The 27,282-nt window shown below is 46.3% G+C and overlaps 1 protein-coding gene and 1 long non-coding RNA gene across 3 annotated transcripts; both read left to right on the top strand.

Annotated features, from left to right (window-relative positions):
• Positions 1 to 8,236: 8,236 nt before the first annotated feature.
• On the top strand, positions 8,237 to 10,678 carry LOC129395466 (uncharacterized). The gene is made up of 3 exons (XR_008622911.1): positions 8,237 to 8,365; positions 8,457 to 8,529; positions 10,290 to 10,678. It is a non-coding gene; the product is annotated as an uncharacterized LOC129395466 (long non-coding RNA).
• A 184-nt stretch (positions 10,679 to 10,862) lies between these two features.
• Positions 10,863 to 22,490, top strand: ZIC3 (Zic family member 3). 2 transcript variants are annotated; one of them, XM_008964711.6, is made up of 3 exons: positions 10,863 to 12,554; positions 13,677 to 13,840; positions 21,920 to 22,490. In XM_008964711.6, exons 1-3 carry the CDS (start codon positions 11,498 to 11,500, stop codon positions 22,067 to 22,069), a joined length of 1,371 nt encoding a protein of 456 aa, XP_008962959.2. In that variant the 5' UTR covers positions 10,863 to 11,497; the 3' UTR covers positions 22,070 to 22,490. The 2 variants fall into 2 exon arrangements, with proteins under 2 accessions (XP_008962959.2, XP_034806530.1); XM_034950639.3 differs by lacking the exon at positions 21,920 to 22,490 and adding an exon at positions 14,691 to 16,986 and having other exon boundaries at positions 10,910 to 12,554.
• Positions 22,491 to 27,282: the final 4,792 nt, after the last annotated feature.

Genomic DNA, 27,282 nt, shown 5'->3' on the forward strand with positions numbered 1-27,282 from the left:
GGATTATGAAATATTCCTTCCAAAACTGCTACAATGTTTTGCTAGCCCAGGTGCAAGACTGAATCTTGACATCATTTCCTGGTATCTTCCCCCACAGTACCCCCAGGATGTCTTACATGTAGCATGCAAGCTATAAACATTTTGAAGGGGCAGGTGTGGTGGCCTGTACCTAAAATTCTAGCACTTAGGGAGGCCAAGGTGGGGATCACTGGAGCCCAGGAATTCGAGACCAGCCTGGGCAACATAGGGAGATACTGTCTCCATGAAAAATTAAAAAAAAAAAAATAATAACCAGGCACAGTGGCATGCACCTGTGATCCCAGCTACTTGGGTGGCAGGAGGCAGGAGGATTGCTTGAGCCCGGTAGGTCAAGGCTGCAGTGAGATGTGATCATGCCACTGCACCCCAGCCTGGGTGAGAGAATGAGAACCCTGTCTCTAAAAATAAAATGAAATAATTTGAAGAGTGAAGCAGCTAATGTATTGCTTGTGTGAATAAAAAGTTTTTCCACGGGGGAAAAAAGGGTTCAGTTTCAAGTCACTCTGCAACTTGCTTGCTCCCATCTCTCCCTGCCTTCCACAACTTGGAGCTGTCCTCAAAGCCTGAACCAAACTGCATGATACCGGGACAGTTCTGGTTTTTGCAATCATCTAGAAATTGAGAGGCATAAGGTTCCCCTCACCAGTTCTTGGGATTCCACCTAGGGTGGGGGGAGAAACAGCAAAGGAAATATCACTGGGGAACAATTCTTAATGAGATGGCATGCTCCGCATCTCCACTCCCCTTCTTTCTTCTAGAAGGAGGTCAGGAGTGGATCTGTTGAAAAGGGGGAGAAGTAGAATTAGAACAGCCCTTTTCATCAAGTAGCTCCATCCCTCACTGTCTTACAGGGGGAAATTTCGTTCTGCAACAGCAAAAGTGTAGCCCTTTAGTTGAAATAAAATAAATGGTTCCAGGTCCACAAGCATATCATTTCTTTACCAGACCTTTATTTCTTCCACCTCAGATCAGGGCAAGGGTCATTTCTAAAAGCAGGATGAATAACATAGAAGTTGAAGGTGGGATTTTTCTTCATGGAAACATCTGGTAGGCAAAATAAATAGATAGAGATAGCAGTCTGGAGTAGGAACCCCAAGTTTATTCTTAGAGCACTTCTAGTTGAAGCATTTCTCAGACCTTAGTGGTATTACCAGGGCCAAGAATGTAAGCCTGGGAAGGCTGCAGGGTGGGAGCAAAGAGGCTCTAGATATTGACTAACTTTAACACAGTGGCTCCCTCATTAGAATCACCCGGGGAGTTTCAAAAATAGGCCACGGCACCCTTCCCTAGACCAAGTGAGTCAGAAGCTGTGGGGTTGGTCTGGCCATCTGAATATTTCAAAGATTCCCAGCAAACTCCAATGTGGAGCTAGAGTTTCTGGTTCTACTCAATTGCTTCTGGAGCAGAGGGCAGGCAACCTCTCCCCCCTCTCAAATTGAGGGAGGGGATGTGAAATTTAATAGCAGAAACTAAATATTGCAATATAAGTCTCTAATTGAGAATCACAAAAACAAGATATCATGTGGGAGCTAGAGCTTTTAAGTGTGTGTATTAAGAAAATGGGTCCCCTTCTGCCAGGCACAGTGGCTCACGCCTGTAATCCCAGCACGTTGGGAGGCCAAGGCAGGCAGATCACCTGAGGTCAGGAGTTTGAGACCAGCCTGGCAAACGTGGTGAAACCCTGTCTCTACTAAAAATACAAAAAAAATAAAAAATAAAAAATAGCCAGGTGTGGTGGCAGACGCCTGTAATCCCAGCTACTCTGGAGGCTAAGGCAGGAGAATCGCTTGAACCTGGGAGGCGGAGGTTGCAGTGAGTTGAGATAGCACCACTGCATTCCAGCCTGGGTGACAAGAGCAAAACTCCATCCTTAAAACACACACACACACACACACACACACACACAAAACAAAACAAACAAACAAAATAAAAACAAAGAAAAGAAAAGAAAATGGGCCCCCTTCCATACCCAGGGGCATATTAGAAACTCAGGAGCTGGGCGCGGTGGCTCACGCCTGTAATCCCAGCACTTTGGGATGCCGAGGCGGGTGAATCACCTGAGGCTAGGAGTTGGAGACCAGCCTGGCCAACACAGTGAAACCTCATCTCTACTAAAAATACAAAAATTAGCTGGGTGTGGTGGTGGGCGCCTATATTCCCAGCAACTTAGGAGGCTGAGGCAGGAGAATCGCTTCAACCCAGGAGGCGGAGGTTGCAGTGAGCCAAGATTGTGCCATTGCGCTCCAGCCTGGGCGACAAGAGCGAAACTCTGTCTCAAAATAAATAAATAAATAAAAGAAAGAAAGAAAGAAAGAAACTCAGGAAAACAGGCAAGTGTGTACAGATGTGCACTACGACTAGTGGTTATGGGCTACCAAAACTACCAAAAACTTCAGTTTGCTTAAGTAGGCAGTGGAGGCTCCCTTGCCTCCAAACAAACTTAGAGCCTAAAACCACCTTAAAAAGGAGAAAGAGTTAAGAGGTAAGAACTAATGAGCTTTTCTAAAGTGGGAAAGGAGTATTTCAGTGATGGGGAGAGGGGTCTCCTGGAATGTTTTTGAGGCCACTGAGCTGCTGACAGGTTCAGCTTTTGGAACTTGTACTGATAGGAGTGAGGAAAAGGACACTGTAGGCCATGTGTTTTTCCTCTTTCATTTAATAGGTAGATAGATAAGAACTTCCATGGAGGAATGTGTGATGAGGGTGGGGAACAGGGGAAGAGGAGAACGGATGTCTGCTGATAAAACCTGCTTCACTCTGTCCTTGGTCCTCAGGAAAACTTGACCTTTAGCCCTGGATGGCTCGAGAGGGGCCTCTGCACAGCCCAGTGTGGACTGAAGTTTGTGCATCCAGGTTGGGAGGGCAGGGCTAAGCAGAGGGACCACAGACTCTGGCTCTGAGGATTCCACCTGTTTATAGCCCTCAAGGGCCCATAGGGGCATTCTTGCTGAAATCAGGCTCCTCTGTTCTTGAAGACAGACCCATTAAAATGAGAGAAAGAAGGACCAAGGGACGGCAAGGCGAGGAGGATTTTTTAGGCTTGGTGAAACTTGAACCCTAGAGAACAAAGGGAAGGGGGCCTCAGGCTCACACAACCTGAGCAAAATAGGAAAGAATATGCAAGGCAAACACCCATCTCAGGTCCTGCAGGGGTGGCAGGAGGATCAGGTCAATGAATGGGACTTTGAGGCCTGCAGTGCGTGGGATCTTAAGGTCCCTAGCATGCTAGTACTCAATGTCTGCAGTGTACCAGACCTCATGGTGAGTAGCACAAGGGGCTTTCCTTCAGGGGCTAGGACAGGAGCAGGCACAATTAGTCACTGTTTGGGAACAGCGCCCCGCTGCCAGTCCTGTGGTAACAATCTAGCCAGGGTAGCTCCTGGGCCTCTTGATGAGAAAGGACAGGCCCGCTGAGCCAGAACAGAAATTTCACCAGGGGCTTTTCTTGGGCCTTCAGGGCCACCCTGTCCCCAAGTTGACTTTCCCACAAATGGAGCTTTTGGAAAACACTTTGGCAAGTGGCACAAAGTCAGGCTACACTTTGGTGAGAGCTCCATTGGGCATGACAATTTAGCCTGGCTAGACCATACTCCTGAAAGTAGGAGTGCCAGATAAGATACATAATGTCCTATAAAATCTGAATTGCCAATAAAGAATATTTTAGTATAAGTATCTCCCAGGCAATAACTGGGACATACTTAAACTTAGAAAAAATCGTTTATTTGAAATTCAAATGTAACTGAGCGTCCTGAGTTTTTGATGTGCTAAATTTGGCAACATTACTTGTGTGAGTGGCTATTTGGGTCTGAAAGAATTGTTTGCCAGTCTGGACCAGGTTCAAAAGGTGAAGTGTAATCTACCAAAGCTGAGTCTGAGGGGCAAGGGTTGAGGATTATGCAGCCTTATAGAGAAATTCCTGATAGGGCCGGAGTGGAAGGAAAGATGAAGGAGAGGGGAGACATACCTAAGGGGATGAGCTAAGGTAGTAGTTAGTAAGCTGGGTTGTTGGGAGCACCCTGGAATCTTTTTTTATTTTAGAGGGAGTCTTGCTCTGTCGCCCAGGCTGGAGTGTAGTGGCGCCATCTCAGCTCACTGCAACCTCCGCCTCCTGGGTTCAAGTGATTCTCCTGCCTCAGCCTCCTGATAGCTGGGATTACAGGTGCCTGCCACCACACCCAGCTAATTTTTGTATTTTGGTAGAGATGCGGTTTCACCATGTTGGCCAGGCTGGTCTTGAACTCCTGACCTCAAGTGATCCACTCACCTAGGCCTCCCAATGTGCTGGGATTACAGGCATGAGCCACCATGCCTGGCCCACCCTGGAATCTTTATAATAACATATCTTTATAGTTTAAAGGGGAAGAGTGCAGAGAAGGAGCATAAATGTTTTGCCCAAGTCTACCAGCTGATGGCATTTGTCCTGGGAAGAAAGGGAGGGTAGCGTTTCTGGGCAAGAAGAGGAGCTGGGTGAATGCTAGGCCCTCACTGAGGAGGGGCAGTTGAGTTGGGAGGGAGTCGATCTCTCTGTCCCTCCAACCCACTCAGGCCTAGGGAATTGGGGTCACTTCCCTCAGGCTTCCTGGCCTCACATGCCTGGCTTGGTTTGGAGCTGTCGTTGCCCCTGAGGGTTCAGTCACGCAGAAAGGGTCAATAAACTATGTATCTCTAGCCAAAGAAGAAAGACAATAAAACCACCCTCAGGGTCAGAGGTCGCCCAGTCACTGATTGAGATATTCACAACTCTTTTTCCTCTCTTCTCATCCCTTCTTCCTCCTGAGGACTCCTCCTCCCTTGACTACTTTTTCCCTTTCTCCAAAGCCAAAAGTATCCCCAAAAATAACTGAGATGTGGGGCTGGGGGAAAAAAAAATCAAGCCATATGCAAAATGAAGCTGGAAATCTAGGAGGGTGATGGTGGATAAAATCTACCGGTCAAGAATACCTAGCCTCTGCTGACACTACAGTCCAACCCCTAGTCCAGGGGTCGGCAAACTTTTTCTGTAAAGGGCCAGATATAAAATATTATTTTAGGGTTTTCAAACCACATTCAGTATCTGTAGCATAAATTCCCCCCCCCTTTTTTGTCTTTCTTTTTCTACTTCTGCTCTCTAACCCTTTAAAGATGTTTTAAAAATAAAATAAAATAAAACCATTCTTGGCTCCTGGGGCCATATAAATACAACAGGCTATGGGCCAGATTTGGCCTCCAGTTTGCAGACCATAGTCTGCCATTCACGTCCAAACCAGCAGTTAGTCTAATTCACTCCCACTCTATCTTGTTGGTGGGGAAAGAAAAAAGGGAGGAAAGGGAGGCCCTATGCTTTGTTTTAATGTCAAAGCCCTTTCCTCCCATCCCCTCACTAGGAAATAACTAGATGAATAACTACAAACCAAGTGCAAATTGCAACAGGCAATTTGATTTTACAAAATGCAATTCCTAAACTACACAAAAGTCCTTGGGAGTGGAGACAGCATTTTTCCTAGGGATCAGGAATTCTCCCTCTCAGCTTGGTCAAAAGATAGGCGGCCTCTGCCCCTCAGCGAGGAAGGGAGAAAGAAGATGAAATGGTGGAATAGGCCTGGACTAAGGAAATGTAACTTGGGGACAAAGGGTTGGTGGGGGCTCCAGATCTAGGCACTAAGGATGAGAGTTGCTGCCAGAAGCCATAATGTGGCCCAGAGATATCTTTCCCATCACGTTGGGAGGATTCTTTCTCAAAGCAAAGAAATGAATGAACAAATATCTCAGAATAGTCTAAGGCTTCTCTCCACTTGTCTTGAAGCTAATTTACATTTTAGAACTAGTACAGCATTTAGCAGCTACAAGGAACTTGGGGTCCTGGGTAAATGTGTGCTCCAAAATGTCAGGCAAACTTGGCTCTCCAAATTGATTCTCCTTCCCCCATCTCTTCAGGTGTCTGGGGAAGGACCTGTAAACATAAATCAAATGTGTCACTGTGTATCTCAGCCTCTGCCTGCATCCCCCTCTTCTCTTGCCTGGGCACTCCCCACCTACAAGGTGTTCTGATCTAGAAGGAAGGAAGAAGTCCTCTTTCAATGTGTCTTGCTCTCCTGGCACCTGGAGCCACTGCTAGTGCAGCTGGGGGCTAACACCTGGTCACCCCCAGAGCGGTAAAGGTATTCCATGGCAGCAGAACCTAGCAGGCCACAGCTCGTCATAAGCCTTTCACTCAGATTTGCCTGAGGACCACTGCCTACCACTTGGGTGGGGTGGTTCACTGCATTTTCTATATTTCAGGGACTCCCTTTATAATTCCAAACTGGATTCTGATAGTTCTAGTTCAAGTCCCTGCCTGCCTCCTTCAAGTTCAGCCCTATTTACTTCAGCCTATGTCTCTGAAGTTCAAGTATATATATATCTGTCTGCACAGCCCTGATTGACAAGTACAATGAAAATGTCTCATTCCTGTCTGGTTTGCATTTCATTACATTGGGTAACAATATGCCTTGTATTTCAGAGGACAAAGGCAAAAAAAAAAAAAAGGGGGGGGGTTAATTAACAATATCTATTTGTTTATTCTCGATTGAATTTTAAAGGTATTTAGGGCTTATAAAATATGTGTCAAATGATAGGACCATAGTGAAAATTCTGATGTGGCCAATAAAATCTGGAGCTGTGTGATTTTACGCTCACCAACCTGCAGACACACTCGGTTGGCAAGTGTGTCAGCATGTCCTGGAGATCGATAGTTCAGCTTGGCCCCTGATGCCAATTAAGTGCTTTATCTTAGCATAAAAATAAAGAGAAGTTAAAAATGCATTCTTTTCCCAGCTTTCTTCCCCCTTCATTTTTTATTGCCACTTGCAGTTTTTCTTTTAAAAAGATCTGGGACTCTGAAGAGAGGGTGGGGATTTATGTAAAGAAAGTGTCATTTACCAGGAAAAAAGGCGAATAATGGTGAGTTTCAAGGACATGTTGCAATGAGAAACACTTTGTGCTCCACTAGGGAGAGACAGGGGCACCAAATTCAGCGTCTTGGAATAATTCCCTTCTTGGATTCAAAGATTCATTTATTGAAATAAATCAGGAAGCCTTGGCAGAACGGAAATCCGCTTGCTGGGTTTAAAGGGTCTTTAAAATGTTGCGAGTGTTAGATTGCAAGTCTTTTCTAAATACAAAACAGAAGAAAAGACCGCAGCGTTCCCCTTGAACTTAAAGAAAATTACTAGGTCACCGAATCAGGATAATTTCATGTCCACCACATAAAATGTGTTTAGAAAGAAATGCTGCATGATAACACAATGTGCTGTATATGTTCTGTTTTTCGGAGGTTCGACGGAAGAGAAAAGTGCTGTGGAGTTGGGCTCTGGGTTGTAGGAAGAACCCGGTCCTACCCTACTGCCCCTCAGGACGTTCTGTTTCCCTACTGCTTCTTCAAGATGGATTCTAAAAATCGGGCTCAAAAGCTTTGCTGGTTTAGAAGTGATCAGTTTTTCTGATTTTATTTACTGCTTTAGATTTGGGCATAAAAATAAATCTTTTTCCTATTTACCGTTTGAACTCAGTGTGAGGGAAAGGATCCCATTATATTTCCTATCCATACAAACATGTGGATATTTAGACCCGACCACATACAACTTGGGGACACATAAAAGAGATTTATTGGTTAATTTACGTTGCCTACTACACATGTAAACCCTAGTAAGCCAAAGCTGCTGAGGGAGCCTCAGCTATAGAACCACGACCCCTGGGTTCGAGTTGTCCTCCCTGACTAGAGCTGTGACTCCTGTCTCCACCTGAAAAACGAAAACACGAGAGTTGTCTTCATCCCCTCACCTCTGCCTGTGTGTAGGAAAAACTTTTCTCCTCTTAGCTTTCCCTCTTCTGCCACCACTCTGTTCTCAGACTCAGCTCCCCAAAGCGCCCTGTTCCCCGAAGTTGTTCCCAGAGTCTCTTCTTGAAAATCAAGTTTGGGGAGGAGAGAAGCTCTAAGTCATAAGTAAAACTTCGCGATTTTCCCCCCCCAACAGCAGTGATTTGCTTTGTTGGGGGTGGGGACTTTGTTTTCATGTGCAGTAACTAGCTTTATCTGGAGGGATTTTGCTTTCTACCCTCTTTTAAGGGTCAGGGGTCCCCCTCCCCAAATAAGGAAACTCCCACTCAAACCAACTGAAACCGACTTAGAAATGGCCTGCCTCTGACCTGCTGTTCACAAAGCCCCCAGCCTCGTCCTTTTGCGCGCATCTGGGACCCCTGCGTCCCACAGAACAACGACACCCCCTCAGAACCGCACTCTCAGGATGGGCCCGGCTGTCCCGTGAAGGCCTCCATTGCCCGGGATTTTGGCCTGGCTGAATCGCCTCAGGTCTGCCCCCTTAACAAGCATCCACCCCCCCGGCCCCCACCTCCCCACTTCTCGGTTGATGATCTAATTGAATTATGCCTTTTTGTTCCAGGGACTACAGAGCACGTGCTGGAGGCAATTAATTATCGGAATGTGGCCGTATCAAAACGGACACTGGGCACCGGGTAGGTCAGCGGCGGCAACTTCCCCCTGCCTTGAGCGCAAGACCCCTTCCCAAATAGGGGCATGATGAGCTCCCTCGGCTGCCCCCCTTCTGAGCCCTTCACCCAGTTGCAATCGCGCAAGGCCCTCGATTCTCGGGGTACCTGGCGGGACTCCCCGGAAACTCTCGCATCAGCGCTGGCCCGGCCAGAGCTCGACAGCCGCCCCTTCCCGGTCCCCTAGTCTCGAAAACCGCTGTCCGCGGGACCAGCTCAGTGAGGAAATCCAAACTTTTTTAAACCAACTACTTAGCCAAGGGCGGTTGGGGTTGGTGGGAGGTGAAGAGAGGTAGAGGGAAGAGAGGAAATAAAGGAGAAAGTGAAAAGAAAGGTGGGGCCGGGCGGGGTGGGGAAGAAAGGCAATCCTCCTTTTTTGTAAACCTGACTCCAGGGGATTCATTTGCATGATTTAAGCATATTTGTTCTCTGAACACACCAGCGCCCCCCTACCCCCCAAAGAAACCCTCTGCTGAGAGGCACTGAAACCATTCTTGGAGAGTCTGTGTTCGGCAGACGCAATAATTTAAGTCAGCAGTGAACTCACCTTCCAACCTGGGGAGAGAGCTCTGGATGTGGAGAGAGAATTGGGGCGAGTTTGATGGGAGGGGGTGAATACGGTAAGATGTGCTACTGGTAGGGTGTTCTCCCAGCAAACTGGCTAAGAAAGAAGGTGAAGTGTGGGCTGGGCCAGGCAGACTGGGGAGCAGGAAGTGAAAGGCTGCAGTTATAAAGCGCTGCTTGAGGCGGTCTCTCCTGGCGCCTCTGAACTTGATCAGATGTTCTATTTCCTACAGAGAGATGGCGGCCAGGCTGTGAGGCTGCCTCAAGGCGCAGACTTTGGGGCTTGGCCCAGCTAGGGATGTGACAATCACAGCCATCTTTCTCTCTGCCTTTTCTTTCCACTCTCTCCTGCATTCTTTGCAAATGCCTTGCAGGACACAAAAATGAGTGAATTTATAGCCTTGCCTGAACCTGGTCATTATGTCAGAAAGACCTCGCAACAGACAGAAGGCGAGGGGACTTTCACACACACCCCTGGAAGTAAATCCTTAAGGGGTAAGCAGTCCCTGAGGTCACTACATGCTTTACCTTCTCCGGGTAGGAGTAGAAGAGAGTAAAGCCTTGGCTGTTCAGAGGAAAGAAAATTCCATGTCACAGTCCCCATTCAGCATCAGCAACCCCCAACACGACTTTTGCATTTGAAAATGTTGAGAATTCAAAGCTGATTAGCCTAGTGATTTGGAAACCACCCTGATACTGTGTGTGTCTAGTGTGTTTATTATGTGTTTAGTGTGTTGTGTGCATGTTTTGCGTACACGGGCTAAAAGTGTTCTTTGCATGTTTTGTATTTGTGGGTATGCTCGCTGTTATGTGTATTTGCTCTATTGTGTTTAGTTGTGTTTCTGTGTTTGCTGTGTTGTGCGTAGTTTATGTTACTGTGTTGTATGTGCTTACTTTGTTGTGTTGTGTGCGTATTTCATATGTCGTGTTTGTTTCCTGTGGTGCGCTTGTGTTTACTGTGTTGTGTGCTTGTTTCCTACTGTGTGCTTGTGTTTACTGCGTTGTATATGTTTGCTGTGTCGTGCCCGGTGTGTAATTCGGGAAGTGGGCAGCGGCGAGTACGGCCGCTGCTCACAAACTAAAGGGTCAACGCTTGGCGCAGACGGAAGTAACGGAGATCAGCTCTAATTGTAATCGTTTCTTCTCCTTTGGGTCTCGGACAGCTGCCGACAGGTTGGGGGCACAAACGGCGAACTATCCCGGCCTGGGTCCCGGCCTCGAGGCCATCACAACTCGCAGTGATTGGAGGTGGACGCAGCGGCTGGACCGGGAGCGCGAAACTGCTGCGCTCTCCCCAGGATCTGCGCCCTGCAGCTACAGAGGGGACATGTTCTCAAGGTGGTGAGGCAGCGGGGGCCCAAGCGGGACTGGACGTTGAGCGCCGCGTCTCCTCCATCGGCGCAGCAGTGGGACCGATCCTCGCAGGGCAAAGAGTTTCTTTGGCCAAAGCGGGTAAAGAGCCCGCGAGGGGTGGGGGAAAGCCCGCGAGAGTCCCGGCGGCGTCCCGCCGTTTGCCGGCTGGAGCCTGGCCCCAGTTCCCCGCAGCCACTCAAGCCCGGTGGAGCCCACTCGCGGCCGCCCGGCAGCCGCCGCCTCACCTGCCAGGCACCCGGCGGCTGCCCAATCAGCGGGGGTCGCTCGGCCGCGGCTGCCATGTTCTCCGCTCCGCGCTGCCAATCAGCCTCGCGGCGGCCAATGGGCAGTCCGGCCGGAGGTCAGGTGACCGCGGGCCAGCTGGCTCCCCATTGGCGCGCGCCTCGCGGCCTCCCGCTCGGTTTATGTGCGAGGAGTGAGTGATTGACTTTATCAGTCCAAGGACATTACTCGGAGGCGAAGAGGCTGGGACTCGCGCGGCGAGAGGCAAGCGGCGAGTAACAAGCCTGCCTACTGCCCGCTGCCCGCCTGCCCGGCCGCTAGCCGGCTCCGCCACTTGGCGCAGCCCAGCCCGGAGGCCGGTACCCAGGGAGCCTCCTGGCCCCGCGGTTCTGTGCACTCGGGGAGAGGAGGGGTGCCCGGGACAGGATTGGCAAACTCCGCCCTCCACTTACTATTTTGCTTATTTTTCTTTGTGCGCGCCTGTTAGTTTGTTAAACCAGATCTAGTCCCAGAGTCTTTTCTCCTCCCTTCTCCTCCCTCCTCCTCCCCCCGCCAACACCCCCTCCCTGCTCTTTCTTCCCCTCCTCCCTCCTATCCCTCTGCAGGAGACTCTTGCAGTGACGGAAAGTTGCAGCCCCTGGTAGCGCCTTGGGGGTCTCTCCGCAGTGTCCAACCGCCGCCACCCCTTTCCGACTACGGCACTTCGGAGATCTCCTCCTTCGCCGGTACCCTCTCTCACTTCGGCCGGATCGCCTGTGCCCAGAACGTCCCACCCATGACGATGCTCCTGGACGGAGGCCCGCAGTTCCCTGGGCTGGGAGTGGGCAGCTTCGGCGCGCCGCGCCACCACGAGATGCCCAACCGTGAGCCGGCAGGCATGGGGCTGAATCCCTTCGGGGACTCAACCCACGCCGCCGCCGCCGCCGCCGCCGCTGCCTTCAAGCTGAGCCCTGCCGCGGCGCACGATCTATCTTCAGGCCAGAGCTCGGCTTTCACGCCGCAGAGTTCGGGCTACGCCAACGCCCTGGGCCACCATCACCACCACCATCACCATCATCACCACACCAGCCAGGTGCCCAGCTACGGTGGCGCTGCCTCTGCCGCCTTCAACTCAACGCGCGACTTTCTGTTCCGCCAGCGCAGCTCCGGGCTCAGTGAGGCGGCCTCGGGTGGCGGGCAGCACGGGCTCTTCGCCGGCTCGGCGAGCAGCCTGCATGCTCCAGCTGGCATCCCCGAGCCCCCTAGCTACTTGCTGTTTCCCGGGCTGCATGAGCAGGGCGCTGGGCACCCGTCGCCCACAGGGCACGTGGACAACAACCAGGTCCACCTGGGGCTGCGTGGGGAGCTGTTCGGCCGTGCTGACCCATACCGCCCAGTGGCCAGCCCGCGCACGGACCCCTACGCGGCCGGCGCTCAGTTTCCTAACTACAGCCCCATGAACATGAACATGGGCGTGAACGTGGCGGCCCACCACGGGCCCGGCGCCTTCTTCCGTTACATGCGGCAGCCCATCAAGCAGGAGCTGTCGTGCAAGTGGATCGACGAGGCTCAGCTGAGCCGGCCCAAGAAGAGCTGCGACCGGACCTTCAGCACCATGCATGAGCTGGTGACACATGTCACCATGGAGCATGTGGGGGGCCCGGAGCAGAACAACCACGTCTGCTACTGGGAGGAGTGCCCCCGGGAGGGCAAGTCTTTCAAGGCGAAGTACAAACTGGTCAACCACATCCGAGTGCACACGGGCGAGAAGCCCTTCCCATGCCCCTTCCCGGGCTGCGGGAAGATCTTTGCCCGTTCTGAGAACCTCAAGATCCACAAGAGGACCCACACAGGTAAGGGAAAAAAGCAGGCGGGCGTGGGTTCCACTGGCGATACCCCGTCACGCAGCGGACTTAGAGCGCGAGGGAGAGAGGTGGCGGCCAGGGAAAGGGGCGACGCCCCGCAACGGCCGCTCGAAAAAGAAGCGCTGTCAGTGACCATCCACCCCTAGCCCTCCCCGTCCCGTGGCGCCTTTGCCGAGTTCTAACTTCCCGGGCAGACTGCTCTGCGGTCTCAGGAACTAATTGGGACCTTCTCGCGCCCAGGAACAAACTGGCGCCGCCTCTTTTTGTCTCCCTTTCTGGGTTACCGTGAAGGGACTCCGAATGTGTTGAGAGCATATTGCTTACAAGCGACTTAGCTCTCGGCACACATTCGTGGAAGGCAACCATACAAATGCTAATGAAAACTAACTTTCGGTTACTTCCGCTTTTTTTTACACTTGATTGGCACATCTCCTAATTAAATGACTGATACTTTTGTCAAACTATTTTTATTTGGAGTTCCAGGTTCAATTCAGTCCTCCGGGAGGAAAGCTAAAGCAGTTTCGTGGGTTGTTCAGAACATCTTGTAAAACTGTCTGGAGCCCCCTGGATTGATCGATCGATCGATCGATCGATCTATATATATTTTTTTCCTCAAACATTAACTACGACTACCCAGGCTTTTTAATATCGGGCTTAGCCAAACCGCTGCATTTGAAAGGCAAATAAAAAGGTACAAAGAGGCTGAACGGGATTGTCCTGTCCGGGGCCCATTGTCCCGCCGGGCTCGTTTACATTGCTGAGGTGGTGGCGGAACGTGGCCGCGCATTGGGAGCCCTGGGTCGGGTGGGGTGGAAACACAACTTAGGGGAAACTTCGGAGGAGCCAGGGGCTTTCCGTCCTTGCAAGAACAAAGACATGGTCAGGTTTTGGGCCGGCCCCGCCCCACCCCCACCCCGACCACCACTCCCAAACCCAGCGGGCTCAACCTACGCTCTTCATTTCTCTCCAGGGAAAATAGATGCAGCAGCAGCCCCCAGTCCGCGCTCCCTTTCCGGGAAGACCGCCGGGAGCTCAGTCTCCTGCTGCTTGCCTCTGAGAAACTCCGGCGCTGACCGTATTTTACCCCCCTTGGGTTTTTGCCTTTTGCAGGTGAGAAACCTTTCAAATGTGAATTTGAAGGCTGTGACAGACGCTTTGCCAACAGCAGCGACCGTAAGAAGCACATGCATGTGCATACCTCGGACAAGCCCTATATCTGCAAAGTGTGCGACAAGTCCTACACGCACCCGAGCTCCCTGCGCAAACACATGAAGGTAATTACCTCTTTATTAGCGGTCGGCGGTTTGTAAACACTCGGCCCGACGCCGGGCCGCGGAACGGAAGCGCCCGCGCTGCCAACCCTCTGTCCTCCACGTTAAATCCGATTTGCTCCAGCAGTGACACCTTGAACCCATTTTGGGGACCGGGCGGGGGTGGGGGTGAGGGAGTGGGCGGGAGTGAGCAAAGTTGGGAGGGGGAGGAAGCGGAGGGAACAATCGGTTGTTTACTGGGAAGCTCTAGCTGAGCTCGCCTGGGCTTGCGGGGCTGCCGTGGCCGCCTCTTCCCGACTCAGCCCGCGGTGGGAACCGAGAGTAGCCGCGCCGGGAACCGAGAGTAGCCGCGCCGAACCCGAGGGTGGGTGGTTCATTCGCTCTTTGGCTTCGGATAAAACAATACGGCCGAGGAGCGCAATCTGATTCCCACACATTTGTCTGCGACTTCGCAGCGCTCAGGGCCCCTGTGCCACCTTCTCTGTACCTGCTTTCTCAAGCCGAAACGGGCTTGGTGAAACCTGGGCCCGGAGTTAGTATTTTATAGGACCTCACAGTGTACTGCTTACCTCACTCCATCCGCGGAGAAAGCATTTTTGAAGTGGCATGACCAAAACGGAATGCTTTATTCCTTTTCCGTAACACCAGTCTTAGGAGCAAAACTGGTTTTTGGCGAACATCTCCGGGTTTTCTAGACATCGGTAATACGGATTTTTTTTTTTAAGCAGCATTTTTCTTTTAAGTGGGTCACTGGGCGGTCTTGTTGTTACAGTGCTCGAATTCTGCTCTTGTTTTTGCTTGCACATTGCCAGTTGGAATTATATTCATTATAATATATACATGTTAATTTTAGGTTCATGAATCTCAAGGGTCAGATTCCTCCCCTGCTGCCAGTTCAGGCTATGAATCTTCCACTCCACCCGCTATAGCTTCTGCAAACAGTAAAGATACCACTAAAACCCCTTCTGCAGTTCAAACTAGCACCAGCCACAACCCTGGACTTCCTCCTAATTTTAACGAATGGTACGTCTGAGGACAAACACAAACCCTGTTAACTATAGAATGGACCAAATGCATTTTTAAAAGAAAACTGAGACCAATCAGATGGAAATGGAGTTTTAAGGCAAGAGGCCATATATAGGGCTACATCTTGTTAATTGCAATTGTCCAGGAAGGTTTTGGGCAAGATCCAAAAGTAGCCATGCCCTTTTCTCAGGATAGAAAATATGTTTTGGCATTTGAAGCATTTTTTACAAAATCTTTACACTACTTTTTCTTCCCCTTCCTCTTGCTCTCTGCACACCCCATTCTTAAACTCCTCCAATTCATTTTAACACTTGTCCTATTTCTTGAGAGGAAGTTATAGAAGGCTTGTTGGTGGTGGTGATGTTAAACTGATGGAAATTCTTTTTCGCCTTAGTGGTGATTGTTTAAACTCTCACAGTCTTAAACCGTGCCAAAGTCCTGTTATGTCTTGAACTTTTCCTCAAAGCATTACACTTGTGAATGTATTTTTGTCTAATAGGGTCGAAACTGTTGTTCAGTATTTTTTCAGGCTGAGGATGTGATGTTACTCTACACATTGTGACGTTTAGTATACAGTTGCCTTTTGTAATAACTTTTTTTTTTGTAAATACATATCCATTGATGCCATATTTATCGTTTGTAATTTAATTATTGCTACAAGTGCCGGGAACTGAACAATATTTATGGATAAATGTTTTCTAACAAATTCTGTACAGCTTTTGATTATAACTGCTTTAGCATTAAAAATTTATTGTTTTGAAAGAAGAACACAATTTACAATTTTGGAACCACTGACTCCTTTCTCTTGTTTTGTAACAGCCTTCTTCTACAAAGAGGAGATGTGAGCAAATTAAATCTTGTTTGTTGGTATTTATAACTCACTCAGATCCCTTTTTTAATTGTTAAATTATTTTTCTATTACAGTATAAATTCCTTACAGTGTCAGTTTCCATCTGGGAAGACTCTCCTTTCTTTATCTCTATCTCAGATGGTTGTTTAACTGCGAGTTTAAATGTGTTTGTCCTGGATTTTCGGCATGCAAATCAAATATTACTGATCAATTCAGTTAGTGGCCATGACATCTCAATCTTGTACTTCAAAGACTGAGAAGCTGGATTTAATCATCCCTGCCCTACATATATAAACATAAGGTAACCTACTGAATTTTATGTCCCTTAGTTCTTTATTACCTTACATAAAAATGAAAATTGCGGCAGGATGCATGTCTGTCTGTTCTATCTAGAGATCACCCATATACTTATATATGTTTGTATCTATGACTTATCTAATCTGCCTATCAATCTATCTAGTAGCTATCTATATATTTTCAAAAGATAGCTTATGTCTAAAACAGTGGTGATGAGTAAGGCCAGTTGAGCATTGCTTACTTATGGTTAAAGTGCTTCTTAAAAGAACCATAGTCCATTTACAATTTTGGAAGGCAAAGGCTGATTTGTTTGCTGTATATAGTTCAATTCATAATTATCGCAATTATCCATAACATTTATATAGCGGTGTAATAACTGCAGCAGTTCTGAAATGATGCTATGGGAAAAAAATTGCAAAATATGTATTTTTAAAGTTCATGATTTGTAGGCAAAGATGTTAAGAGCATTGTTTCCATTAAAATCAATAACAATGAAAAACGGTTGTTTGCTTTGTGATAAAATGTTAACAATCCATTTAATCTTCAGTGAAGCAACTCATTTGGACAAACAGTTCTTTTACAATGGTTATATGGAAAAGAAATTGATTGCTATTTTGGGGGGCTGGAGTGGGTAGAGTATTGAGACCTTTTTTATTAGGGTGCTGTTTGTTATTGAGAGCCCAATCTCTGCATGAATAACAGAAAGGTGGACATAAGGAATTGTAAAGTATTTAGAATGTATTGAATAGGCTTAAGTACCTCCTTTAAGGGGCAATGCTCTAGGTTTTTGGTGGCAGTCAATTTGGTATTATATATGATCATTTTCAATTCTAGAATTTTGTTTATTGTTCTTTTTGAAGAAATAAAGTCTTGGCACATCTTATTTATGTTATAACATTTTTGTATTTGGTGCCTGATTTTTTTTCATGTTCAAATAAATCAATCTAAAATTGAAATGCTTACAGAACTTCTGATGATTAAAAGAAACTTTGATTCTGTGAATGCAGTTGAAGCAGTCTATTTAAGTTATCTACTGATCTTTGTCAACAGACAATTAGTTATTGACAGTTTCTAATTGCAAATTGCTTTGGAGGCTATTTTTTGTTAGTGGAGAATAATGGGGTCTTTTGCATTTTCTTCCACCAATATCCAAGCCTGAATGCCATGAACAGAGATTGGGATGACTACACATGTGATGAGCAGGTAACCTGGTCAGTCTATCACTCCCAACCCAGACATTCCGATCTTGACCTTGACATTGAGGGTGCTGGACCAGATTCCTATTTCAGGCTTTTTCCTTCACCTCAAACCAGAGACCATTTTAAATGCTCAGCAAGTTCTCAGAAAGTATATATTCATAAGACTGGCTCTAAGTGTGTTCCATTGTGAAATCTAAATAGTGTATTTTTCTTCTGAACTGTACAATGAACTTCCATAATTTACCACTTTCTCCATGAGTTCTCTCCCCCACCCTCAATCTAACCTAACTTTACATGGAAGTAGAGCCATGGGTTGGATACAGGATTCAACCAAAAACATGCCTCCCTTTCAATTAAATGTATTAAATATCTCCTCATGAGACAAAGAGCAGTTTGATCTTTTCTTAGTTACCTGAAATTATTCTACCATAAAATTTTACAGGAAAGTACTTGAGGGTCCTAAGAGGGGAAGATATCAATTAAATGAAAAACAATTATGATAACCAATATTAGGAGAATATAAAAGTTTTGCCCCTGTACATGATTACCTCTAATTTGGGTGTAGCATGGTATTTCTCAAAATCATGTCCTCCACCCTTGTCATCTGTGGTAAAGAAAACTCCTTATTTTGATAGAAAGCTTTTCACAGATTTCCCCCCTATAATCTGGCTCTGGGAGTGCACATTTACACTCTTGAATATTCAGTAAACAACCTTAGAGAGTAAGTACCCCCCACAAAAAAAAAAAAAAAATCATCAATGCTCAAGCCCGAGGCATGGGCCAGGCTCTTAGTAATCAACTTGTTACTTTCCCTCTTGCACCTTGTAAGATCTTTGTTCAAAGTCCCTTTTTCAAAATGAGTGATTTTGCATAAGATTCCCACTGTTAGGCAAAAGGGAGGTGGCTATTTCCACGCAAGACAGAAGTTTGGCCTTCATCCAGCTTTAGAAGGTTAAAGATCAGGACAGGGTCCACGCTAAGCAGGCCGGTCGATCTAAATTACTAAAGTTGGACATGAGTGAGCAAAGACCTCCGCTCACAAAGCATCCCAGGAAAGTTGGAGTGTTCAGGACTTCCTCGCTCCTCCCCCTTCTCCCTTCTCCCCGCCTGATGTCTCTGCCTCTTCGCCCTGGCTCTCTCTCCCCCTTCTTAAAAAAACTCCCTAAAACAGAGGAGCAAAGTCGAAGGGCCTCTTAACATGTAAGTTTGTGGAAGAATCGCCAGCAGCGTGCCCATCGCCTGAAAAGAGAGGTTATCTTGGCACCTAGACTGCTTTCCTCTCACAGGTTTCTGTCCCTCGAGTCCCAAGCCTCCAGTGGATCCTTGGCCGGGGCCGGGGCGGAGGCGGCGAGGCCAGGCGTTTCGGAAGTCGGGGCTCCAGCTCAGCTGTCCTCGGGCCCCTCGTCGGGGCTCCCAGGGTCCCTGTCCACACACCAAGTTCTTGCAAGTCTCTGTCGAGGCTCGGGCGGGGGGGGGGGAAGGGACCTCATTTCCTAGGGTCAATTCTCTCGCGGTCTCTGCCCGCTGACCCTTTGACCTCCACCTACAGGGCCCTTGGCGGCCGTAAGCCGGCGGTCGCCCGGGCTCCGAGGACGCTTCGCGCCCCATCGCCTCCCGGCCTCATTAGGCCGGCGGGGCTGTAAAGCAGGAATCAGCCTCTGCCTAATCCGGACCTGGGGTCAATACGAGCCCAAACAATGGTGAGCTCCGAAGGCCACTGCGTAGCGCTGGCCGCAAACTTTGTGTTCAATTCAATTTTCTAAAGCGGTGGGGGTTGGGGGCAGGGAGGTATTCGTCCACCCGAAGGCCGCTTGCGGCTCCCGGGGCTCATCAGCCAACGTCCTCTCTCGCTCGGCCCCTCCAGCCTTTTCGCAGCGCCTGGGATAGAGGGGGCGGCGAGGCCTGGGGACTGGTTGTCGGCCCGCGCGGGTGCCCAGGGGCTGGCGCAAAAGGGGCCGCCCCCGTGCCGGGAACAGACTTTGAAGTGGGTTTTTAGCGCGCACGTGTGAGAGCCGGGCCAGGGCCGGAGCGGGGACCCGCTGGGAGAAAAGAGGAGGCTCCGGCCGGGGCCCCAACCCCTCCCCCGCTTCCCCGTGGCTCCGGCCTTTTCAAGCCGCGGCCGGGGGCCCGTAGGCCTCCCACACCCACCCCCACTCCCGCGCCCTCCCCGCGCCGCGCGCAGGCGCACACCTCGCAGCCGTCGAGTCGGATTTTGCAGCGAGGGGGTTGGGGATAGAGTTGAAAGCCGCTTTGCAGTGCCGCGGCCTCGGTCGAGCTGGGAGGGAGGGGAGGGGAGGAGAGGAGAGGGATGTGGGAAGGGGGGCTGGTTTTGGGGCGGCTCTCGAGTCGTGAACATGGCGGCCGGATGCGAACCCCCGCGGAGCGCAGCAAAGGCTGCAGAACTGTTGTGTAGTTTAAACTCCCTTGTTATTCCTCAGCTCTGGGCGCCTCGCGGGGGAATGTAGGTCGTGGCGGTTGAGCGCAAAATTGTTAAAAAAACGGAAGCGAAGAAGTTCTTCCTGGGCATTCTCCTGGGAAGTTGGCGTGTGCTTTTTGGGTTTGGGGTTCCCATGGGACTTGGACAAAAAACCCGCCAGAGGCCTCCCCACCCACCTGGCCCGACTTAAAACGCCCCCTCCCGGAGCTGCCATGGGTAGGGGATGCCATTTCGAGTTATCAGGCCCCGGTCGGGATTCCACAGAACCTTTGAGTCCCTAAAAATGCCCCAAGAGTGGACAGTATGTTCTCTTCCAGGGCAGTGGCGAAGCCTATGAACACGTAGGCATCATTTTCCAAGAAAATGCCACGGCTGTTAGACAAGTGTGCCATTGCGAGTTCGACCCCTACACGTTGCCCAGGCTCCGTTTTCTGTATATCTCATTTAAATGTGAACCTATGAAAATTGGCACTGTAGCTTTGGTGTGTGCCTTAACAGCTGGTGATCTTATGTTAAGGGGAAAAAAGGCCAGAATTCCGAAAACTTTAATTCAGCTTTTGCTTAACTGCCTTAATGCTGGCGTTGAAAGAACCCCTGGTAGCTCTGGGATCTCGAGCTCGTGTTTTCTCCGTAGAAAAATGCTTCGGATTCACCTTCAGATGTGTCTTTTGTGAGGAAAAAAAAAAATGTAAGATTTTAAAAAGTGTAGTAATTGAACCTCAGCTCCTCTAGGAAAATAAGCGGCACGAACTCTTCCAGGTTGGGTCTTCGTGGAGACCAACGGCCAAACGGAAAAGTCAGCCCTCTTGGGGTTGTCCACTGTCACGCATTTGGGCTCCTGAAGGTGTGGGGCAGTTCCCGTGGGCCACCTTGGGAAGGGCCCCAGGTGGGTGGGCAGGTCATTAGCAAGGCTGGCCCAGATCTGGGGGGAAATCTGCAAAACACTGCCTTTATCTGCAGAGAACAATTGATGGGGTTGTCTTTCCTCCTTTTCAGTGCACAAAGAAGACGGCTTTGGAGCAAGAATTTGGAATATGCATTTAAGTTGTCGTGCTTTGCATTGGAAACCCATGGGCAATTAAAATAAGCATGCCCTGTAGTATTTTCTGTCCTTTTCTTATGTGTGATTCCTGCAAGTCAAAGGAGGCCGGAGCCTCTTCAGTAGTTTGGAAACTTGTTTTGAAATTGCCACCAAGCCGATTTTTTTTTTTTTTTTTTTCCTGTGGGTGAAGTTTCCTTCCCCGGTTCACTCACTCCCCCATTCCCCACCCCCTCGCTGGAATAGAGTATTGACATCTTTGAGAGATCAAAGGAAGTAAATGGTGCTTGCTGTATACTCTATTTTTCCATTCTGTAGTGTGAACCCTGAGGTTTGAGCTTTTTTCTGGTTAAATCTCTTGGTACCAAAAGTGTGGAAAATAAAAAGTTCATTAAGTTAAAAAAGCTTTAGCCAATGGTTAGACGGGTTTGTCCCTTTAAGAGCTACAGAGCCCAGATCGTCTCTTAAATTGACTTTAAAGTCGAGCTAAGATGCATTGGTGGACTGTTTCCCCTGGATACCTGCGGTGTTCTTTGGGTCATTTGACATGGTAAAACTGGTTGATTTTCATAGAAGTTATGTGAATGGAATTTCTGCAAAACCGGGCAAGTGATAAATTGGTAGAGCTCTTGTATTTGTTTGGATGACGACTCCAAAGGGTACTGCTTTTTTACCGAGGTTTGATTCTGTCATAACCATTGAAATTTACAGCTTGGAAAACACTAAGTTTGCTGGAAGCATTTAAACCAGGGAATGTTCAGAGCACTTGGACTAATGGTAACTTTTAACAGACGAACATAAATCCTTTGAATATTAGAGAAACTTGTTTCAAAAAATCTGTTGAAACTGAAGAAAATCTCTTTCATTAACATTTAACAAACCAAGCAGTTTTGTATATTTTTAATCTGATGACAGTTCAACCTATTTACACATCTGATGAATGGAGAGAAATGTAAGCTTTATAGTAACTATAATAATAGCTTTCACCAGATGGCAAATTATAATATTTGATCTCTAATAGGGTGTGTGTCTTGTGTCATATATTTTATTAAAATACAACCTGCGTCAAGACCATTTGAATTTGAGGTGTTAAAAATAAAACATTCCATCGTGTTTTATTATAAACCAGAGTTTAAAACAACATATTCATGTGACATTTTATGACATTTTTTTTCTAAGAGGAAATGTGGCCTGTTTTGACCTATCTGCAGTTCACTTTTTGTTTTTTTGCCAGTGTTGTCCTGCTTGGTATCCGGGACAGTCTCTAATTCCTGACGAAGAACTTGATACTGACGTTGGTATGCAGCAGCCAGCCCTCCATAACACTACCTATCCTAAATGCAGGGTTAATGCCGAACCTACTGTGCAAGAAATGATTTACTGATGAGGTTTCAAAGAAAACCACATCAATTTGGATGTCTGTTACCTTGAAGTGATCATTTTAAGAGTAGTAGCTTCTTCCCTAGGTATAAAAAGACTATTTTCTTCTTTTGGCGTATTTCATCCTGTGTTGAGCAATCATTTGTGAAATGAAAAAGCAAAAAAAACTCCCCCCACTTTAGGATTTATAAATGGGAAGATGGAGGTGAAGACTGGCCTAATTCATAACCCAGTATGCATTATCTCATGCATTGTGTTGACCTTGGTGAAAATCTTTTTCAAATACCAGCATTCTATATGTAGAACTAAAGTGTTTAAAACTAGAAACATGAATTGTTGTTTTGTTAATTTTATGTTTGTGTTCAGAAAGCAATACCCAGGATCCCTTTAATTTTTGTTTGACTTAAATAAAACCATTTAAATTATTTTGTGATTATTGTTTTATTAAAATGACAGTAGCCCCTAAATAACTTTGATTAACCTGTTGACTTGGGACAATTTACATTCAATTCACATTTTTCATGATATAGCTGGGCTTTCACTAGGCAATAAATGGGGGTGGGGGGGAACCGGCCGAACAAACCCCAAACAACTGTTTTGAACCCACAGTGTTTTCCCAGAGGGGTTCAAGGCCAGGTGTTGGGAAGGCCAGGGGAAGAATTCAGATTCAAGGATTGATTGGAGTGATTAGAAGAAATGAAAGGATGCAGGAGTCTGGAGGGAAAAAAAGAGCATTTGAACACCAATATATGGGTGAGAAAGAGAGGGAAAGATAAAGCTGAAGATAACCTGAAAGGTGAAAAGAGTGCCTCTGTGGCATCCAGGGAGGAGACATTGCAGCATTACATATATATTATTCAGAAACCCTGAAGTGGTTTTTGGGGCAGACAACTTTGCACAACCATTGATTAGAACACTTAGAGAATCATGGAATATAGGTGTTATTAAAACACAAGTTGTCGTTAATTAACTGTAATGTTAGAGAAGATGAAGACACTACAGAAAAATTACTGGAACTCCAGATACTTGATTTCTCATTTTAAATTTAACATCTATAATCTAATGTAATCTGTGAATGACTGTCATTCTATTTATTTGGCGTGATTATGTGATGATGAAGTATTGTAAAATTGCAGCCTGATAGAGTATATTACTATTGGTTCTTTAGATCCAATTTTATTGAAATTTTTGGTAAGTAGACTGATGATAGTATAATTTTTTAGTAGTAGGAAACATGCTCATGTCCCTGTGATTCCAATTGTTCATTTACATCAAGAATAATAGAAAGGGCCAGGTCAAGGAAGCCTATGATTCTTTGACTCTCAGCTTCCTAACACCTGACATTTTTGTATGCCCCATAACAATGTTGGTAAAATTTTTGTGTTTTGTTTTGTTTTTAAGAACAAGAACTGTGTTCTTTCAGACAGGCAGTGGAGTATAATAATGGAATTGTTGAAAAAACCCTAGGAAAGGTAAGCTACAGAGTTGTTCATGAGCCAGCTGCACTGTGATAATACCTCCTAGGGTTGTTCTGTGGACTAAACAAGAAAATGTCTCCTAAAGAGCCTGTCACGGAGTAGTCCCTGAACAAATGTTGCCTTCTTTTCCCCCAGCAGGTAGTTATTGTTTTGTTGCTTTTGGGTAGTTTCCTATTTTTACTATCATAGAATATTTTACTAAAAACATATAGTGGTTTGTACTGTGTTGCAAATTTAATACAGTTTTCAGAAAGTAGATGGAGATTTGTGGCATGTAAGAAATACTGCATTTCATAAGCATAATCACTAGATCAGGCATGTGGGTTTATGAACATAGCTATGAATATTTAAACACATAAAATCAAAATGTTATTAAATGCCTGTTGTTCATTATCTTCCAATGAAAACACTTATTCTTAGATAAAAATAAGTTGTGTACTTAAAATCTGTAAACATGGTAATTTAATGGTTTGGTTTTAATTGAATAAAATTTTTGCTTTAGTCAACAGCTTGATTCTTACATTAGAATTCAGTGACAATTTTACAATGTGAAAGTTGATGTTCACATATAACAAAAAGATTAAATCTATGTCTTAAATTATTCAGTTTCCCCTTACCAAATTTATGATCATATTATGTAGTTGTGACTATAGAGTAATGAGACTGATTTTCTTTGGAGCTTGGAAGCTAGCCCTGAATGCAGTTCCCAGTGAGGAGTCCTGAAATGTTTTGACCAATGTCATCATCCTTCGAATAAATTTATGGACTCCATAGGTGATGGATTCACTTAAGATAACAACAACAATAACAACGAAACAGACAACAGCCACTAGTCTTACTACTTTACAGCCATACTTTTGGTTTTATTATGTTGTGAAGGTTACTCTGATTTTATATTATGTTAGTAAACTGAGGCTTGACTGAGAAAGACAGCATAGAAATGCTCTACTACAGCATTATAGAATTTTGTTGTCAATTATAAGTCTATTTATACAGAAAAACGAAACAAAACCACCAACACACAGCTCTTCCTGAGTGAGCTGTCTGAGTGGGAAGTGTTTCTTTCCTTCCCACTGATTTTGGGAACTTGGGGCTTCCCAGAGAAGCTGTACTGCTAAATAACATGGGCTGTTTTACAGAGGCCTGGGAGGCTTTTCTTCACTGGTTTATCAGCTTTGTCTAACTCTTTCTTCCTGATTTTTTCATATTTACCCTGCCCAATTAAACATGGAGGTCAGCCTTGTAAAATTTCTTTTGAGGCTGGGATTACGCCTGTAATCCCAGCATTTTGGGAGGCCGAGGAGGGTGGATCACCTGAGGTCAGGAGTTCGAGACCAGCCTGGGCAACATGGTGAAACCCTGTCTCTAAGAAAAATGCAAAAACTTAGCTGGGTGTGGTGGTGCATGCCTTTAATCCCAGCTATTCAGGAGGCCGAGGCAGGAGAATCGATTGAACCTAGGAGATGGAGCCAAGATTGCACCACTGCAGTCCAGCATGGCGACAGAGTGAGACTCCGTCAAAAAAAAAAAACAAAAAAAAACAAAAAAAACAAAAAAAACACAAAGTCCTTTTTAAATTTTTATTCATTTATTTTTATTTTTTTATTTTTTGAGATGGAGTTTCGCTCTTGTTCCCCAGGCTAGAGTGCAATGGGGCGATTTCGGCTCACCACAACCTCTTCCTCCCAGGTTCAAGCAATTCTCCTGCTTCGGCCTCCCGAGTAGCTGGGATTACAGGCATGCGCCACCACGGCCGGCTAATTTTGTATTTTTAGTAGAGACAGGGTTTCTCCATGTTGGTCAGGCTGGTCTTGAACTCCCGACCTCAGGTGATCTGCCTGCCTCAGCCTCCCAAAGTGCTGGGATTACAGGCATGAGCCACCACTCCCAGCCAAAAGTCCTTTAAAAAAGAAAAAAAATCAGGTCATCAGAAACTTCACTGGTGAAATGAGCAAAATGATTATGCTAACAATTCCCTCAGTAATGTCCCAGAGTCAACCATAGAAGGCTATTTGTGGTACAAATAAATCGATGCATTTTAATATTTTGATATAAATCCAGTGCAAATGAATTGTTTACAAATGATTCACTAATGTTACCCAGCCAGAACTTACACAGAAAAACTACACTCATATCTTTGTTGTGAAGCACCAAGAGAGTATGTAATTGGTTGGCCAGCTGATATTTCTTTGGAGACATCACTATTCTTTACAAAAAATATTTAGCTACTCTAAGATATGACATCTTATTGGCTGTGGTGATAACCGAAAACAGAAGGTGTTTCGTTAACTTCTGGCCAATGACATATTAAATGAAGATGCTCATTTGGGCAACATCAGTGATTTCAATTGACTCATCAATCGCTAGTATCTAGCTGCCATCATGTTTCACTTTGCTAACAAGCTGATATCCCACATCTGATGCCAACAACTCAGGTCCTTCAAACAAATGACATGTTTGATAAAGAAATCTTTTCAAAATCATTATGCACTTCAGCATTTGTCTTTTCTTCTAGCACAGCATCTGTGCATCTGTTCCATCAGGCGTCTATTCCTTGATCATTTCTGAGCCTTCCATGATTTTTGAGCCTGATTTGCTGGTATCTCAGGAATGAGAAATGAAGCTTCTTCCATTGAATATTATGTTATTGAACACTGAAACACAATCTTTATGTCCAAGGTTTTAGATTTAATCTTGTGGATGAGACTGCAGGGAAGCATTATCACAGGCTTTCTGATAAGACAATGTTGTGAAAGAAATTGAGTTGGGGAGGAGAACAAAGTGCTAATTTAGGAATAACATTAAGGCCATATTTTTGTTTGTTTGTTTTTGGTATGGGTTCTTGAAACTTCACACCACTTTCAGCGTTGTAAAGCTTCCGAGTTTTAAGGCATCTCTGAAACATTGAAATGAAAAATCACATGGTCCAATTGGTAAAAATGGATGCAATTCATTCTTTAGTGAGCCCTGCTTAACTATATAATTTGCTCATATGCATTAAATTGAGGAAGTCTTCATCTCTAGTTTGCATATATCTGGATTGCACGCATCTGGCTCCACTAGATTCCTTGTAATTGCATATTGACTAATAGTGTGATACAGCTATTTTAACACTGAATTTAAGCCCCAATACTGCTATTAACAGTGTAATCACTTTGATTAAGTGAATAGTTGAAATATAATACTTCAAAATCAGAATGCAGGGCAGTAACTACTTCCCTATTTTATTTTTATTTATTTTTAATTTTTTTAAGATATGGGCTCTTGCTCTGTTGCTCAGGCTGGAATGCAGCGGCCTGATCATAGCTCACTGCAGCTCCAAACTCCTGGGTTCAAGTGATCCTTCTACCCCAGCCTCCCAAGCAGCGGGGACTATAGGTGTGTACCACTATGCCTAGCTACATTTCTAATTTTTTGTAGAGAATGGGGTCTTGCTGTATTGCCCAGGCTGGTCTCAAAGTCCTGGCCTCAAGCTATCCTCCTGCCTTGGCCTCCCAAAACGCTGGGATTCAAGGCGTGAGCCACTGCATCTGGCCCTCACTTCCCAATTTTTTTTTTTAAAGAAAAGTCTAGGCATACCTTTGAATTCACAAATAAACCAATATAGTGTTATATTGGGGAAACACTACATCAGAAAATAAAGTGTAATTGATAAATTCCAAATCTTGATACCCAATACATATTTTATCAAATCTATACTTCCTTCTTTAACACTTCTTCTTTAAAGTGTTATAAATTG

Source organism: Pan paniscus, chromosome X, assembly GCF_029289425.2.
Source record: "Pan paniscus chromosome X, NHGRI_mPanPan1-v2.0_pri, whole genome shotgun sequence".
In the NCBI taxonomy this organism is placed as follows: Eukaryota; Metazoa; Chordata; class Mammalia; order Primates; family Hominidae; genus Pan; species Pan paniscus.